This window comes from Castanea sativa, chromosome 3, assembly GCF_040712315.1.
Source record: "Castanea sativa cultivar Marrone di Chiusa Pesio chromosome 3, ASM4071231v1".
Taxonomy (NCBI): Eukaryota; Viridiplantae; Streptophyta; class Magnoliopsida; order Fagales; family Fagaceae; genus Castanea; species Castanea sativa.
The window spans coordinates 18,404,215-18,420,170 of NC_134015.1; the positions used below are offsets into that span (position 1 = coordinate 18,404,215).

General features: G+C 35.6%; 1 protein-coding gene across 1 annotated transcript in view; it reads right to left on the reverse strand.

Annotated features, from left to right (window-relative positions):
* The window catches only part of LOC142628192 (putative inactive ATP-dependent zinc metalloprotease FTSHI 5, chloroplastic), a 30,062-nt gene extending 15,387 nt beyond the window's left edge, over window positions 1-14,675 (reverse strand). The window contains exons 1-11 of the mRNA XM_075802233.1: window positions 13,413-14,675; window positions 12,039-12,510; window positions 11,117-11,317; window positions 10,745-11,038; window positions 10,373-10,642; window positions 6,994-7,083; window positions 6,778-6,909; window positions 5,626-5,799; window positions 3,917-4,038; window positions 1,766-1,967; window positions 1,076-1,204 (exon numbers count right to left, since the gene is read on the reverse strand). Coding sequence (XP_075658348.1) covers window positions 1,076-1,204; window positions 1,766-1,967; window positions 3,917-4,038; window positions 5,626-5,799; window positions 6,778-6,909; window positions 6,994-7,083; window positions 10,373-10,642; window positions 10,745-11,038; window positions 11,117-11,317; window positions 12,039-12,510; window positions 13,413-14,488 — 3,162 coding nt within the window. The 5' untranslated portion in view covers window positions 14,489-14,675. The remainder of the gene's footprint in view (window positions 1-1,075; window positions 1,205-1,765; window positions 1,968-3,916; window positions 4,039-5,625; window positions 5,800-6,777; window positions 6,910-6,993; window positions 7,084-10,372; window positions 10,643-10,744; window positions 11,039-11,116; window positions 11,318-12,038; window positions 12,511-13,412) is intronic.
* Window positions 14,676-15,956: the final 1,281 nt, after the last annotated feature.

The window sequence follows — 15,956 nt, forward strand, 5'->3', positions numbered from 1 at the left end:
TTGACAGGTCTACGAAATGGGACCCTTTGCCTCCCTTGTTGTTAAGCCTTTTGGTCAATGTCCTCAGTAACATCAAGCGAGATGTAATCTTTCCTCTCTCTTTTTTATCAGAAAACAAACATAAAAGGATTTCCCCACCAGCTAGCAGATAATACTGCTCTTGATCCAGTGAAAGCAAACACTCCCCACAATGTCCTCCCTCAGCCAGAAAGTCCATTACCAAATTTTGGTCCCACTAAAGCAGGGTCCTAGGAAGGAAGATTGGATAAAGTCCTAACCTTTGGAACTTTGACATGAAGTGGTTGCTGTCATGATCAACCCCAGCATTTTTTTTAGCTGAAATCAGTGTTTCCAGTGGTCCCATTTGGTTAGCAGAAATTATATAGAGTTCTGTTGTAGATTTCATTGATTCCTATTCTTTCTGATTGTAATTCTTTATTCTTGTAATTTTGTGGCAGAGCTTTTTGTAAACATCTTGTTAGCAATGGGTTGTCAATTTATTATTTATGTACACATCTTGTACATTCTTTCCAATTGTAATTCTTCATTCTTGTAGTTTTGTAGCAGAGCTTTGTCTTGATGTCAAAAATTTATACCTCCATCCATCAAAGGTGCAATTGTTACTGTACCTCCATATCAGTCATAATAGCATAAGGGGCTACAGTCCAAACAAAGGAGCTACAAATCAGGAAAATTATTCCACACAGCATACAAAATAAATAATTTTAGTTTTGAAAGGAAAAATAAATTGCTTACAAGAAGTATAATTCAATTGTGAAAAAACAGATTTTAACCCATGATCCGTTTCCCAAGCCTCATTTGAGTAGCATTAAACAACATAAGAGAAGAACTAAACACTCCATTAATCATGTGAAACCTCAAAACCCCTAGAATCATCCAAATGATTAGCATGCAAGCATGGCAACAGATAAAAGCATCATTTGAGTAGCATTAAACAAGATAAGAGAAGAACTAAACACTCCATTAATCATGTGAAACCTCAAAACCCCTAGATTGATCCAAATGATTAACATGCATACATGGCAACAGATAAAAAGCATCAGCAATTTCTTACCGCAAACCAACTACAGTAGCTCATTAGCTCATCCGTATCAAGAAATTTGCTCCTAAAAGCACTACCTTCCAAGGCCACAGGAACAAGTTTTAGTTCTATGGGCCGCAAAAGTGCAGTCTTCTCAGCAACCTGAAGGCAGAGAATCTTGATGTATCAAGAGAAAATAACTAGAGAACTTTTCAATCAAAAAAATAAATATATAAATAAATAAGGAGGAATAGTATAGTAGACACTGCAGGTCAAGATTGTAATGATCTGCTATCCAAGAGGAATAGTTATTGACCATGGATGGCAAAAGAAAACTATGCGACACTTTGTAAATGAATTACAAACGCCTCTTGTAATAAATAAACTCCTAGAGGAAACAAAAAAATCTCATGATTAACCAAGGGTTGATAAATTACAGTATCTAAAAGAATAATTGCCAGGATTAAACCAAGGATTCAAAAAGTACAGTGTCTAAAGAGTTATTCATTTAATGTACCAAAACATAAAGGAACAACATATAGGCGATAACAGTTGACAGCTAAATAACTTTGCAGATATGTGTTATGACAATATGTAGCAGAGTTGAACAAGGAAACAGACATTACCATCTTAACCAACTTGATCAATTGACACAATTTCACTGATCTCAATGACAACATGAATGCTAATGTAAATAACCTGTGAAACTGATTAGGCAATCACCTTTATCCAGTCTACAAAATCAATTAGGTCATTATCCATGGTTTCTTTTGCAGCATTGTGTAATATCTTTTCCCTCTCTGCTTGAGTTGGCCTTTGAAGATGAAATACTCTATCCATCCTACCAGGTCGCTGTAAGGCCTCATCAATTTGCTTGAGATTTCTCGTAGTAGCCATCAAAACAACCCCATCTTGTTTCTCAAACCTGCAACATTTCATGATATAAACTGGGAATGTACAAGATGCAGACTGCTCCATTACTACTGATACAAAAGTTTCAAGTTTATTATCAAACTATATTGCAAAAATATGAACTATGTTCAAGGCCAAAAGATTTAGGTTGTGTTTGGTAAAAAACATGTTTGGTTAGTTGAAATTAAAAAAATAATTTTTTGAAGAAAAAAAACAAAAAATACTAAAATATGTTGTTATTAAGATTTGAACTCTAACGATAACTCATTAAATGAGTTAGATTCATTAAATTAAATACGTATTTTTATTGACTTGGAAATTAGAAACTGAAAACAGCATTTTGCATGTTTTCAGTTTCCTTCACAAACTGAGTTTTGAGAATTGTTTTTGTTTTGTCCGTTTTGGGTTGCCAAACAAGTTTTTTAATTTCAAAACTAGAAATTTGTTTTTGAAAACAGAAAATAAGAGGAAAAAACAGTTACCAAACATACCCTTAGTGTTCACTTTTAGAGGCAAGGGAACACAAATCATATGGCTAAACGAAATTCTAATTTCCAAATACTCATTTAGTTCATTCTTGTATAGTAACTAATATGACAATGACATATGGCAACATGCAAAATTGAAGCAGCCACCAACTATGTATTTTCCTCAACATGAAGATGTATGAAGCAATTATAGCCTACTCTGTGAAATTTTTGTAAAGTTGTTATTTACAACTATTTTGTGTTGGCTTTAATTTCGTGCCAAAGTTGATTGTAATTTTGTTCAACCATGTTTACCCTGTATTTTATATGGGATTTCTTTGTATGGGTTGTGTGTGAGAGAGAGTGTGAAGACTCAAGCTTGCATTGAAGGAGTGGTTTTCGCAGGTATCTCGCGAGTAAACTTCTAGTAAAGTAAGCCACGTTAAGAGCACATAACTGAAACGTGAAGAATCGTGACAATCTAGTGACAACTGGTTTTCGTGAATAGCTCGCGGGGAAGGCCTTCCCGCGATATACCCGTGAAACATTTTGTTTTGTTATTTTGGCTTATCTGCTCCACCATGTCTTCACCCACATTATATATAGTCACATTACCCACATATTGTAAGGAGTATTTTTCAGAGAGAAAACCCTAGCAAACACACTTGAGAGTTAGAGATTGTATACCCACAATCATCTACACAATCCTTTGTGGTTTTCCTCATACTCCTACCTCTCCATATCTATATCCTTGAGAGGTTAATAGCTCAAACACTTACCACACCTATTCTGAGTGTCAAGTGAGGTTTTGGTGCTACTAGGAAGCATTGGAAAAAGCCAAACTTTGGCGGATGCAATCGGGCGCATTGCGGGATTCAGAAAGCTAAACAAGACACGGTTCCGAGAAGCCTTGTTGAAGGGCTTAGATGCACTGGGTAGATTAGACTTGGAGGGTCTCTTGCTATTCGTGTACCCCAACTTATTGTCTAGTGAATCGATTTACCGCTTGGAGGGCGGCGGAGAGGTTTTTCGCTGAATTCTTCGATTTCCTCTTAGATAACACATCGGCGTGTTATCTTGTGTTTGCATTTCTCTTCCCTACTCTTTTAGCTTTCATTTTACTGCTGTGATTTGATGAATATGACTTAGAATAGTTTTATTATTTGTTCGCTTGCATTTATTCTATTCCGCATTTAGTTTAAGTTAGAATAAAATCAACCGAGCCATAATCTTTTAATTTGGGGTCTAAACAGCTCTTGTGTTTTTAACACAAATTCGAGCTTTCAATTTTAAACATAGGTTTTAACAAGAAGCAGATAGGAAGTCCTTATGGATAAGGTTTAGAATAAATCCTGGAACCAAAAAAACAAAACAGGGAAAACAGATAGGCCATTTTAGAAATCTTACAGTAAGACATACCATTATTTTTGGGGGTGGGGTGGGGGGGGGGGAGGGAGGAGGATTGTTACCAATGAACAGAAAAAGAAGACAATACCCATCGAGTTCCACAAGAAGTTGATTAATGAAAGACTCATGGTCCTGATTTTTAGTGTGAATGAACTGCCCACGTACACCAGCAAAGAGGTCGAAATCCTCCACAAATATGATAACAGGTGCCTAGAAGTAAGATTATGCAACTAGAAAAAGTTAGATAATAAGAAATGGAAAACTGATTTGTTTCATTCAAGGATAAAAAAATCTAAGAAGTCAAATTAAGCTCCCAAACTAAAAATAAATAAAACAAATAAATAAATTACAAACAAACAAACAAGAAGAAGAAGGAAAACTATAATTTGAACACCATTTAGTGTACATAGTAAATATTCTCTAAGGAACCCAAAAGCTTAAGCTAGTAGGCAGAAAGACCCAACTAGTACATAAACCTATAACCAATCTCACAACCAACAACAAAGCCAGCAACAGATGCAAATGGGCCAAGCATGAAGAGACCAAAAAAAATACAGACCACGCTCTACTACATGTTAGAGAATTCAACCCAAAAGCTTAAGTTCGTAAGTGGACAGACCCAACATGTACATAAAACCCACAACCAAGCCTAAATTTGAAGAATTTCTGATTCTTTCTTTAATGTCATTAAGAGCAAGATGATAAAGGCCAATTGCCTCAACGCATTGATAAGGCCAAAATAATAATATAACATATTTACTTAATTGTTTATCAATGAAATAAAGCAAATTACATGACCACATAATAACACAACTACTAATAAGCTAATAGTCTTCAGACCAAAAAGGGTGAAGTCATGTGTTCAATCTCATTCAAATAAGTAAAATATCTGCCTACAAAAAATAACAATAGCAACAACAAAGTTGCTTAAGAGATTCATTCTCCAATTTTCAAAAATAAACAAAGGCTTGCCAATGAGCTTTAGCTCAACTAGCACCTCCTCCCTTTCTAATTACAAGGTAGAGGGTGAGGTTATGGGTTCAAGCCCAACTAAGTGCGTGTGTAACTTACCAATCAAAAAATAAAAATAAACAAAGGCTTCATTCCAAAATTTTGCATCCTATGTGGACCAAGGTTCTTCATTTCAACTTCACGTTTCATGAATTGAATAAATTGAAAATAAGTTCAACAAAAAAGCTACATAGAAAAAATAATTTCAAAAAAGATCCAAAACAAAAATGATACCTAAAAATCATTTGATAATAAGATACATCTTATAAATAAAAATGAAACCCCCGTAATTAGAAAACTTACCATCACAAAATGCAAATTTAGATCTTGTCTTAAAAAAGACAGAAAATTATGATTCACATTACTTTCAGCTTCTTGTAATTTTTACATTTCTAGAAATATAGAAAATTGGAAAGCTGTATATTTAACAAAAGTAAAATTCAAAGTTAAGTTTCATAGAAATTGATCCCACACCTTTGCGCGGGGGGGGGGGTATTAAATTCAATTTGACTGACTTAACTAAAGCATTTGAAAATTTATCTACCATGATTAGACCCAAACACTATGTCTACAAACCACACAACGGTTTTGAGCCCAGATTGTTGCCTTAACTCACACAAGATCGTGCAGATATTACAATTGTTTATAATAACTTATTCTGGAGAGAGGCAGGGAGGGAGAAAAGAAAAGCCAGCAAAATGCATGCATGTCATATGAAGTTTAATTCCTACTTGTATAATCTAAAAGGAAAGAATGAAGTTAACATGAAAGTTTAAGAAAGACAACCAAATCCCGAGCTGTTTGAAACAGTTCCCTAACATTCGATGCACTTTGGCCAACCCAGAGTCCAGCCTCCAACTGTTGGGCTTCAACTTTAACGACAGGCACCTTAGCTTCTGCAGCTATAGCCAATGCTAGAGATGTCTTTCCTGTTCCCCTCTCACCTACAATAAGAACTCCCTGCAACATAAGTATGAACCGCCTGAGAAGCTGGTCATCCCATATCTCACATGTATATCTGCCTTTGAAACTTGTCCAAAACTAAATCTCAGCTTACAGCACCAACAAACATGCTCACATCATTTAGGGCATATGGCTTAAATTAAATGCAAAACAAAAGCATTTCAGAACCCCAAAAAAAGACAATAATTTAAAATTTCAAAAAATAAAAGATCTAGAGAAAAACATTTACAAACTCTGACACAACTAAGTAGCTAAGGGATCTCCAAAGGACCCCCACAATCTCAACCTTGCCATAGAATCAAGGTGTTCAAACCTTTCTGTTAAACAATTTTTGGTGCTATGGATGCAAATAGCCGTGTAGCTCAACTAGAAACCTCCAACAAAGACTTCTGTTCAAATTCTACCTCCCCATTGTATCTATAGGAAAAAGAAAAAGTTTGGGTTCTATGGAACTTTGAGGAACAATGGAACTTTTTTTTTTTTTTTTATAGGTAAAAAATTAGTAATTAGAGGAACAATGGAACATTTGAAAAGCAGTGAAAAATATCCCTTGAAAATATCATAGCATACAACAAAAAAATTTTAAAAAAAATAAAATGCATGCATGATACCTAGTCAACTGTGAGCACATAGTGTGCAATTATTAGCACAATCTCCTGTTGTTATATATTTGGTATTTAGAACTTAAGTAACAGAAATGTCTATTAAAAAATATAACTATGGTTTTGTTATACATAGAAGTTAAAGAAACGTTTTTTTTTTATAAGTAAGAAAAAATTTATTAAACAAGGATAATGATAAAAGGATTGCTGATACATACCAAATGGCGTCCCTCCCCTATAAGTAAGTTCACAAGTTCAAACCCATCTTAGTAAACCTTTTTTTTTTTAATAAAAAAGAGTTATAATGAAGAACATACAAAACACGCACATGCTCACACCCACACACACACACATTATTTGCATAATAACATACCCGAGGTGCACGGGCACCCATTTCTTGGAATGCTCTAGGATTTTGTAGAAATGCTACAACTTCATTGATTTCCTCTTTCATGGACTCAACACTAGCAAAGTCCTTCAATGGTATTGGTGGATTCTTCACCCTCTGCAAACAATCTATGGATGAGAAGATTTCTATTTTAAAAATTCTTCTGATCTTAACAGAAGCTTTTTAGTGTAAAGTGTGAACCTTCATTCCATCAAAAGCAGTCCTTATGGGATCAAAGCCAGCTTTTTTCTTATCTTTGATTCCCTTCACCCTATACTTTAGATAGGTTTTCTGCAAGATAAAACAGAAATGATGACTTAAATTTAGTCAACTGCACCTAAAGGTCCTGAAAAGGGAAAGATGCACTACAATGCAGAAAATCTAACCATAAAGTACATATTATTACTTTTAGCTTAGTAAAGAGTCGGCTGTCCTGGAAAAATTAATCCTCCAATGGCCATCTAAGTGTCAACCATATCCAAAAATATCCTTTCAGCAGGCAAACTTAAGTCAAACTAAGATAGCAGCTACCAAGCTATCTCGTTCTGTGATAGAAAAGATTTCTTCAAGGCTCCAATCAACATTGTGCCCAATACACATTATATATCACATAGAGCACTTGGGATGATATTAACTTAACACAAATTATCTTTGGGATTTTAAGAAAGTCTGGCAAGATGACATTTCCATGGTATGATATATAAAAAATCGTATAAGCAAATTTGACAAAAAGAAATGTTGAGTTTGCAGTCAACCATTAAGGTGAAAAATGTGAGACAATTTCAAAATGTGATTATAAGATGAGGCATTACATGAGTCATTTTACCAAAATAAAAAATAGATATTTATTGGGTTTAATTGTGGACTTCAACATGGGGCAACATGTTGCAAAACCACAGCACAGAACTTTCATGAGAAAAGTCAGCCCAAGAGAAATGACAAATATCATAGCCACAAAAAACTCTCCCAAAACATATTAATTATCATGAAGATAATATTGACAAGGAGAGATAGGATCCTACTGGTGGAAAACTTGGTTACCTGTTTGAGTGTTCTTGGTGTGGTAGGAAATCTATCCATTGTTAAATAAGATATTCCTCGTCCATCAGACAAAAATAGTTTAAGTCTTAGATATAGGCATTATTCTTATGTGTATGGTGCTTTGGCCCAAGTGGTCCCCCAATACAAGGAGATGAGAAGACTCTTAGAAGAACATGGAGCAGGTTCCTTTGAAGAGTAGTTTGAGCATTCTTTTGGGTTTTAAAGATAGCCACATATGTGAGTTGAAAGTCTGTCCATTGTTTGACAAAGAGAGCACCACTAAATATATTGGCTCTATCAGGTTTTTGAGAGGCAATTCTGTAAGTTGGTATTGAGAGTCTGTCATGAGAGTAATGGGATTTAGGTTAGTTTATGTTTGTTAGTTTTATTTGAGAGTATGTGAGTACGGTTTGTGAGAGTTGGTCATGTAGTTAGAATTTGTATAGCTAATAATGGATTTTAGTTGGTGTTGTCTGTGGATAGGCATGAAGTTGTGAGGCAAGAGCATCTGAGCCCAAAGCAAAGAAGGTACAATAAATTATTTCATCTTGCCCGTAGTTATTATAAGACTAGTCTTTTACTTCTCTATGTTATTGTTTTATTTATTATTATTTCTTGAGTGATTTGAGCCTCAAAATTGATATTCGATTGTTCCAACTTCAATCCTATTATCTTTTGGGAAAAACTTAGATACAATTCCTTTAGTACAGTGCATTAGGTTCTTTAATTAAAAATTCAAACACATGTTTGCATTGACTAATAAAGCACAAATAGTTTTATCTTTTCCAAGGACAATTAAATTTAATACAACTATGTGTTTGAATTTAATTGGGGAACCTAATGTACTACACCTTAGAAACCATAATTAAGTTTTACTTTTACCCTTATCTTTTTATTTTCTTTAATCTTGTTTGTTGCTAGAATTTCTTCTCAACCCTTCTTCTAGACTAGACCTAAGTTCTCTTCACCACATCAAGTGGTATCATAAGATCCTAGATCTAAGCAACAAAATTTAGATTTGAGTCAAAGGCTGCAACTTTAAGCTATGGTTGGCCATTGTAGGGGTCGTGGGAGTAGGGGGCCTAGGGGTCATTAGATAGAGACGGATGAGATGAGGCATATTATTGAAAATTTGTCAGGAGCAGTACAAGTTCTCCAAAGACAGTAACCAATGGGATCCCATATGAAGACTCTAAAAGGCGACTGCGAGCCCTAGCATGTGCATGTGCATGTGCATGTGCATGTGCCTCTAATTAATTTTCCCTCCCTTTTTCAAATACTTCAACAAGCTTAGGACATGCGGACCTAGCCACAACAACCACAAGAGACATGTGAATTGTAGCCCTTAGGCTTGGCTTACCTTGTGCCATGTCACTCCCACATGCAACATCACCATGCCATGTCAACATCTTCAATGCATTGCATTAGACTGTTGCATCAGTGATATGGTACTAGTGCATCACGTGAAGGGTTTCCTAAAAGGACTTAACACAAGCTCAAGTCAAGGAAGTTTGGGCCACGTAAGGTGTTGAAGAAGATTAACTCAAATGTTTATTTGCAAATCATCTCAATCATTAATGTCTTTGGTTTATATTCGTTAAAGGGAACAACTAACTAAAGTTTAGTGAGATGTTATTGAAGATAAAGTTGATGGCAAAGAGGTTATGTCAAGAAGTGGCAACCAATATGAGAGATACTCGCTAAAGTGGTTGGGTAAGCCAACTAAAGAGAAAACGTTCCTGAGTCGAATGCTGAAACAACCAAACTTTTTGTCAGAGCCGAATTTTCCCAACCTTGAGGAATTGATGCAGGAGCATCTAAGATGAAGGGCTAGGATTTTAAAGTTACTAACAGCAATTATAAAAAATTATAAAAAAAATAAATTATAAAAAGAAGCCTCTTTGAGTTCATGTAGGCAATATTTTCTTATCAATTTCATGAAACTTCATATTTGAATAATTCTTGAGCTCTTTGAGCCTCCCTAGAAAATGATACTGCCTTTGTCCCACATTGTTGGTCCTATTTAGAAAATTCAACTTTTATAGGGAAAATCATTTAATGCATTCTCTTTTAAATAAAAATGAACAATTTTCCAAAATAATCCTCCTCAATTTAAACTCTTGTGAAAGAGGATAATTGACTTTTTCAAACAAGTAAAAGGTAAGTTAGAAAATTTATTTATTGACTTCTCAAAGAGTACTACATTTACATCCCAAAATGAAATAAAGGACTAACAATTTGGGACAAAGGAAGTATTTGATTGTTACAATTTCAATTCTATTTATCTCTCCTTAGCCCTTTTCAAGACTAGACCTAGTTCTCGTCACCGCATCAAGTTGGTTGAACAACATTGACCTTTGTGTCTTGTGTGGATTTTTTAATTTCTTGTTTCTATGAATATGTTCCCACTAGCACCAAATTACAGCAAATTGGTATCAATCCTACAGCTATCACAACATACTTACAGCTCATGCAACACTACAATTCTAAAATAAGAATTAGATATAAGGTTAATAATTGAAAAGGACGAAGACAATACCACTCTCTGCAGCTTCCGCAAATTTGGGTTTTCACGCCAAGGCCCATAACCAAGAAGTGGTGGAATTTTTCTATTCATAAACTGGATAATATGAAACAAAACATATCCATATATAAAGCTTCTAATCAAAAACCATAGAAACCATTGGGTGTCATCTCTTTTTCGGGATTTGAAATTCCTTTCTGCCTCAGACTGCCATTTCAAGTACCATGTTGAGCCAACGGCTTGATCTATTTCCTCTGGCCATGCCATCCCCAACTGCATCCTTACCTGAAACAGAACAAGAATTAAGGGACATAATAATAACAATAGCAATAACAACAAGAACAATAAGACTAGAAACTAAGTGTCGTCAGTCAAAAAAATTAATACCGGGTAAGGGATTATAAAATCCACAATAGGAAACACAACCATCATCATTATGTCATCATTTAAATTTCTAATTTCCTCAAAAACCCGGTCCCTTGCATATGATACAATTCTAGTCTTCCACAACCCATTCAAGCATTGATGAGACAGCCTTAGAGTCAAGAGAAACTGTTGACGGAAGTCCAGCTCTGAAAAAGGGATCCACATCAGATGAACAGTAGTTGGAATACCACAGGCAAGCATTTTCATATATAGCCCATCAAACCCTCCAAATTCCTCGAATAGCACTTCAAATTCCTGGAATGAGGATGCAAATATTAAAAGCATACAGATATAACTGAGAGAAAAATAAAACAGAGAATACACATGTTAAACCTTAATGTCAAGGTAATATTCCTTGTCATCTCCTTTTAGTGCAATATACATAGCTGCCCAATCATGCCTAATCCGGGCATGTTCCACTAGTTTCTTGGACACAGCATATGGAACAGCTACCGGATCCATTTCCCACCTATTTTTCTCTTCATCATACCAGGTCTTTGACATCACTCTATCTCGGTCCAGCAGAATACGTTCCTAATGAACATTTGCAAAATGGTGAATAACAATAAATACTTCAAAAGAATTGCAAGAACTCACATATCACAAATATGTCACTTGAAAGAACATTACTTCCCATCAAATGTTCAACTGTATCTGAGAATATAATATATAGGGTGTTTATTAAATGCGAAGAAAACAGTTAAAAGGTTAAGTCTAGTTCACATCAATTTTATATGCTCAACGGAGATCCTCAAGACTAAGAGACAATCAAATATTTGATCAAACACACCCCCTATGTTTTAGAACCCCAATAAAAATAAATAAATATAAAACTATACGAGGTTTCGTTTTGATATCAGGGTGATATGACAAATACCAAAAAGAAAATTTAATGAAAGGGAGCATCTTGAAGTAATGAAAGAATTTAATAGCAGATATGAGAACAAAATCCATTATTGACAAGTTAAAGCAATCCAATGAGGGAGGTTGAATGCTTAAATTTATAAAATCTGAGCAAGGCTTTTGATTAGAGGTGTGAGTTATGTGAGGAAATGTTAACTTAATTTCTTGTTCCAAAATACTTGTTAGACAATCCTGCAGGAAAGAGAATGTAATATGAAATAAAAAGATCCACTGCTATTTATAACATCAACAACCTCCCATTTCCAGTAAAGGATGAAAAAACAGAATCAGAATAAACAAAAGCATGTGCTTCCTCCTGATTCACTACTGCAAATTCAAAGTGAAAAGATACCTGTCTTTGTGCCACATACTGTTTACCAAAGTCAACATTTTCTAACAAATTTCTTTTTAAGTCTGCCTTGGCCTCTTCACGCCACTTCTTCCAACCATGGTATAAATGGAGGCCAACAGCCTTGGGAACCACTACTTCCTTATCTCCAAACATCCACTTCAACTCAACTTCTGGAAAACCCTTCACCACTTCCTCTTCTGGTGTGTTTACAACAAAACGCTTTTCATCACCAAACTTCTTCATATTTTTCCTTATACGAGCTTCCAGATTTCTTTGTAGCTTCCTTGAATCTGCAAGACCTTGTTTTATACGTTGCGCAAATTCCACTGACTCTTGATCAATGAAAGGCCCAAGATCTTCGCGCTCCAAGATTCTAGGCAGAATCATTTGCTCCAAATGTTTTCTCTGTGTGCTTTCTAAATCTCTCTGAATATCAGACTTAGAAAGTTTGGAAAGTGGCCTTTTTGGCAAACTGCAACCACATAGCACCCAATGCTAAAATAAAGAGATGAATCCCAAATTTTGAAGATAAATTTCATCAACACTACCAACATCAACTAAATAATAAAAATTTGAGAAGCATCAGGCAGGAGCTAATCATAGTAAGTAGAATGCAAAACTCCTGACTCAATTGTGATAAAGAATAGTTACTTTCAACATCATATCACACCAATAAATATTTTAATCCCTCCAAAATTAACAAAAACTAATGCGCATAATTAGTTTAAGCAGAAGAGATTCCCTCTCCAAAGAAAAAGTAAAAAATTAATAATAGTAAGTAGAGAACTACTAAATACCATCAGCCAATTGTCTGGTTTCTCCTTTTTGACAAAATTTCAACAACCAATTTGTGGCCTATACCATAGCTTAGAAATACAATTGGATGACAAAAACTTACAGAAGTACCATAAAAAAAAAAGCCCAAAAGTGGATAATCAAAGCAAATACTGACCTTCTTCTCTCTTTTTTCTTTTTTCTTTTTTTGGCAAGTTCTCATACTGGCTTCCATTTGCAAATCTAATAATCTAACTCTACATTACCAATGAAATTTTACAGCACCAATGAGAGATTATATGCCAAAAATTACATTATCGAAGTTTTCACTAATTAGCCTTGATTCTGGCCACAGTTAAAATGCAACTTGCACAACCCTATTCTGGCCAATGCATTCATATTGTGTCATATAACTAGAGCTTGAAAACACACCATTACAAGAGACAACACATTATAATCCCACGGCCAGTTTACTTCATAAGATTAGCAAGTATACTAAAAAATACTTTCTTGAACCTTTTTAAGAAAATCCACTTTACATTCTTGAATACTCAGACCGAATTACATTCATTCATACTAAAAATTGTCTTCTAGTTTTACCTGTCAGTACCCTTTTGCCTCATTTCTCGCGTAAACCTCCCCACCAACTGCTCGCATTCCCTCTCAATAAAACAAAGCTCTCTCACCCCAAAACTCATAGCCACTGTCTCCTTCCTTGCCATTTGATCCTCAATATCCCCAATCCTCTCCCAAACCACATTATACTCCTCTTCCAATCCCCTCAAACTCTCTTCCAACCTCTCCACCCCCACCCTCTCCTTCTTCTTCTCCTTCTCCGCCTTCCTCACCAATCTCTCATGCTCATTCTTGGCCTTCACCACCTCATCCACAATCTGATCCCCCCGCTTTTCGAACCCCTGTTTCTCTCTTCTCAACTCCCTCAACTCCGCATATAGCTCACTCATTGTCCCCTTTTGTAACTCCTCTTTCTTCAACTTCACCGCCTCCCATGCCGCCTCCACTTCCTTTATCTCCCCATTCCCCCTCCTAACCTCCTCTATACTCCTCAATAGCACTGACGCAGTCTCTAGCAACCTCTGAGTGTACTCTGAGTACTCGTGCCCCTTCGAACTCACTGAACTCAATCCCTCTTTCACATTCTGTTTTTTATCTATCCTAACTTCAGTAGCCACCGGAGCAGCAATTGCACACACTCTTAATCCCCGAAATGGAAAGAAACCAATCAAAATACAAAACAACGAGTACACTATAGGCTTTGCAATGCATTGTAGTACACTTTTATCAAAATTCACATAATTTACAATCAAATTCACATTTTTCTTATCTGGGTATTGGAAATTTGAGCTGCTACAAACTTCTAGCACTGATTCATCTTCTGGGCACTGGGAATTTGAGCTGCTAGAGGCTTCTGTAGCTGAATTTGCATCTGGGTTTTTGAATTTAGAGCCCCTGGAAGCTTCTGGGAAGGAAATGGAACTGAAATGGGTGGCAAAATGGAAGAAAGTTGTGGGTTTTGTGAAGGATTTGGTGGGAGGTCTTTGGATTCTAATGCGGCGTTTACTGGTGAGTGAAGAAAAAGAAGGGGTTTCATATGGAGGTGGGCATTGGGAGGTGAAAGGATTGGTTGGTGGAAGTGAGAAGAGAATGGCGTCCATGAGAGAGAGAGAGAGAGACTATGGGAAGTTAATGAGTATAAGAGTAGTATCCATTTCAAGGTTTTGATCAGAGAGAGAGATTTAGGGAAGGGTTTAAGAAACAACAGGGAGAAAGTGTGAGGACTGAGGTGAGGTTTTGAAAACTACAGAGAGATAGATAGATAGATGGTGACCCAACTTCCAATCTAGCGGTTCCAAACCTGAAATCGCAATTTAAACTCACAATTTCGCTTTTCCTCTATTTTTGGGTAAAATATACCAGTAACTATCCCTAAGATTTTACTAAAATTTGGGATAATACCACCAAGTACCAACTTAGTCTTTAAATTGATTCTAAACGGTGTTAGTGACATTACAAATTCTTTTACTTGGCAAAATTTGCTCAATAATAACTTTTTAAGAAAATTTTAGGTGAAAAGTATGCAACTGAAATTATTTAGTTAAGTAGACTGTTTTTGGAACTCGAGTTTGTCAAACTCGAGTCCCAACACAAAATCGAGTTTAGCAAACTCGAGTTTTAATTGGTTTAGTTGTTTGATGCGGATTTTAAAAATAAAAATAAAAATTGAAAACCACAGGGAACTCGAGTTCCAGGCCAATAAACCTACATCTTGTATTCTTCCCAAGCCACACAAGAGTGTCCTTCTCTCTCTCTCTCTCTCTCTCTCTCTCTCTCTCTCTCACACAGTATCATTGTTTCTCACTCACACAGTATCATTGTTTCTCACTCTCGCTCTCCTCCTTCACTCTGACTTGTCTTCCTTAGTCCCTCGTCTCCCTTAATCTCTCGTCTCTCTCAATGCCTCCTCTCTTCGTCTCTTTTATTTGCTCCGCCACCATGTCATCCCTTACTTCTTGCTCAACGGACGATGGCCTCTCAACTACGATGACAAGTGGCAACACTCCATCAGAAAACAAGGCAAGCTCGATCTTTTTTACCGTACTTGTTTGTGATTTTGTTAGGATTTTGTTGTAAATATATTTTGGGTTTTGAATAATTTGTTTAAATTTGTTTAGGTTTTTTGAGGAATTTCTTTAAGTTTGTTTAGGATAATTGAGTAGATGAGTTATGGACTAGATATTTGAATACGCTATTCTATTAGATGAATGTGAAGATTTGTGGTTTTTGAGTGTGGAAAATTAATATTTGGGTAGTATAAAGTCTTGAGTGTTTAGATGACTTTGATTATTTTGACAACAACAACCAAGCTTTTTAGTCCCTTTTTTTTTTTGGTCGGCTATGGATCCTTAAAAGATTATGCAATGTTAGCCATATGCATTCTTTTCGGTTATTACTTTGATTATTGAATGTTCTAAATTTAAAGGATTTTTGTTGATATTTTATATTGTATGGTTCAAATTAAATCTTGTGTCTTCTCTTTTTCCTCTCTTTGATTTCTTTAATTGGTCCCATAATGCTCCTCTATTTTATATGACATAAAAACTTTTTGCAACATGACAGTAGAAC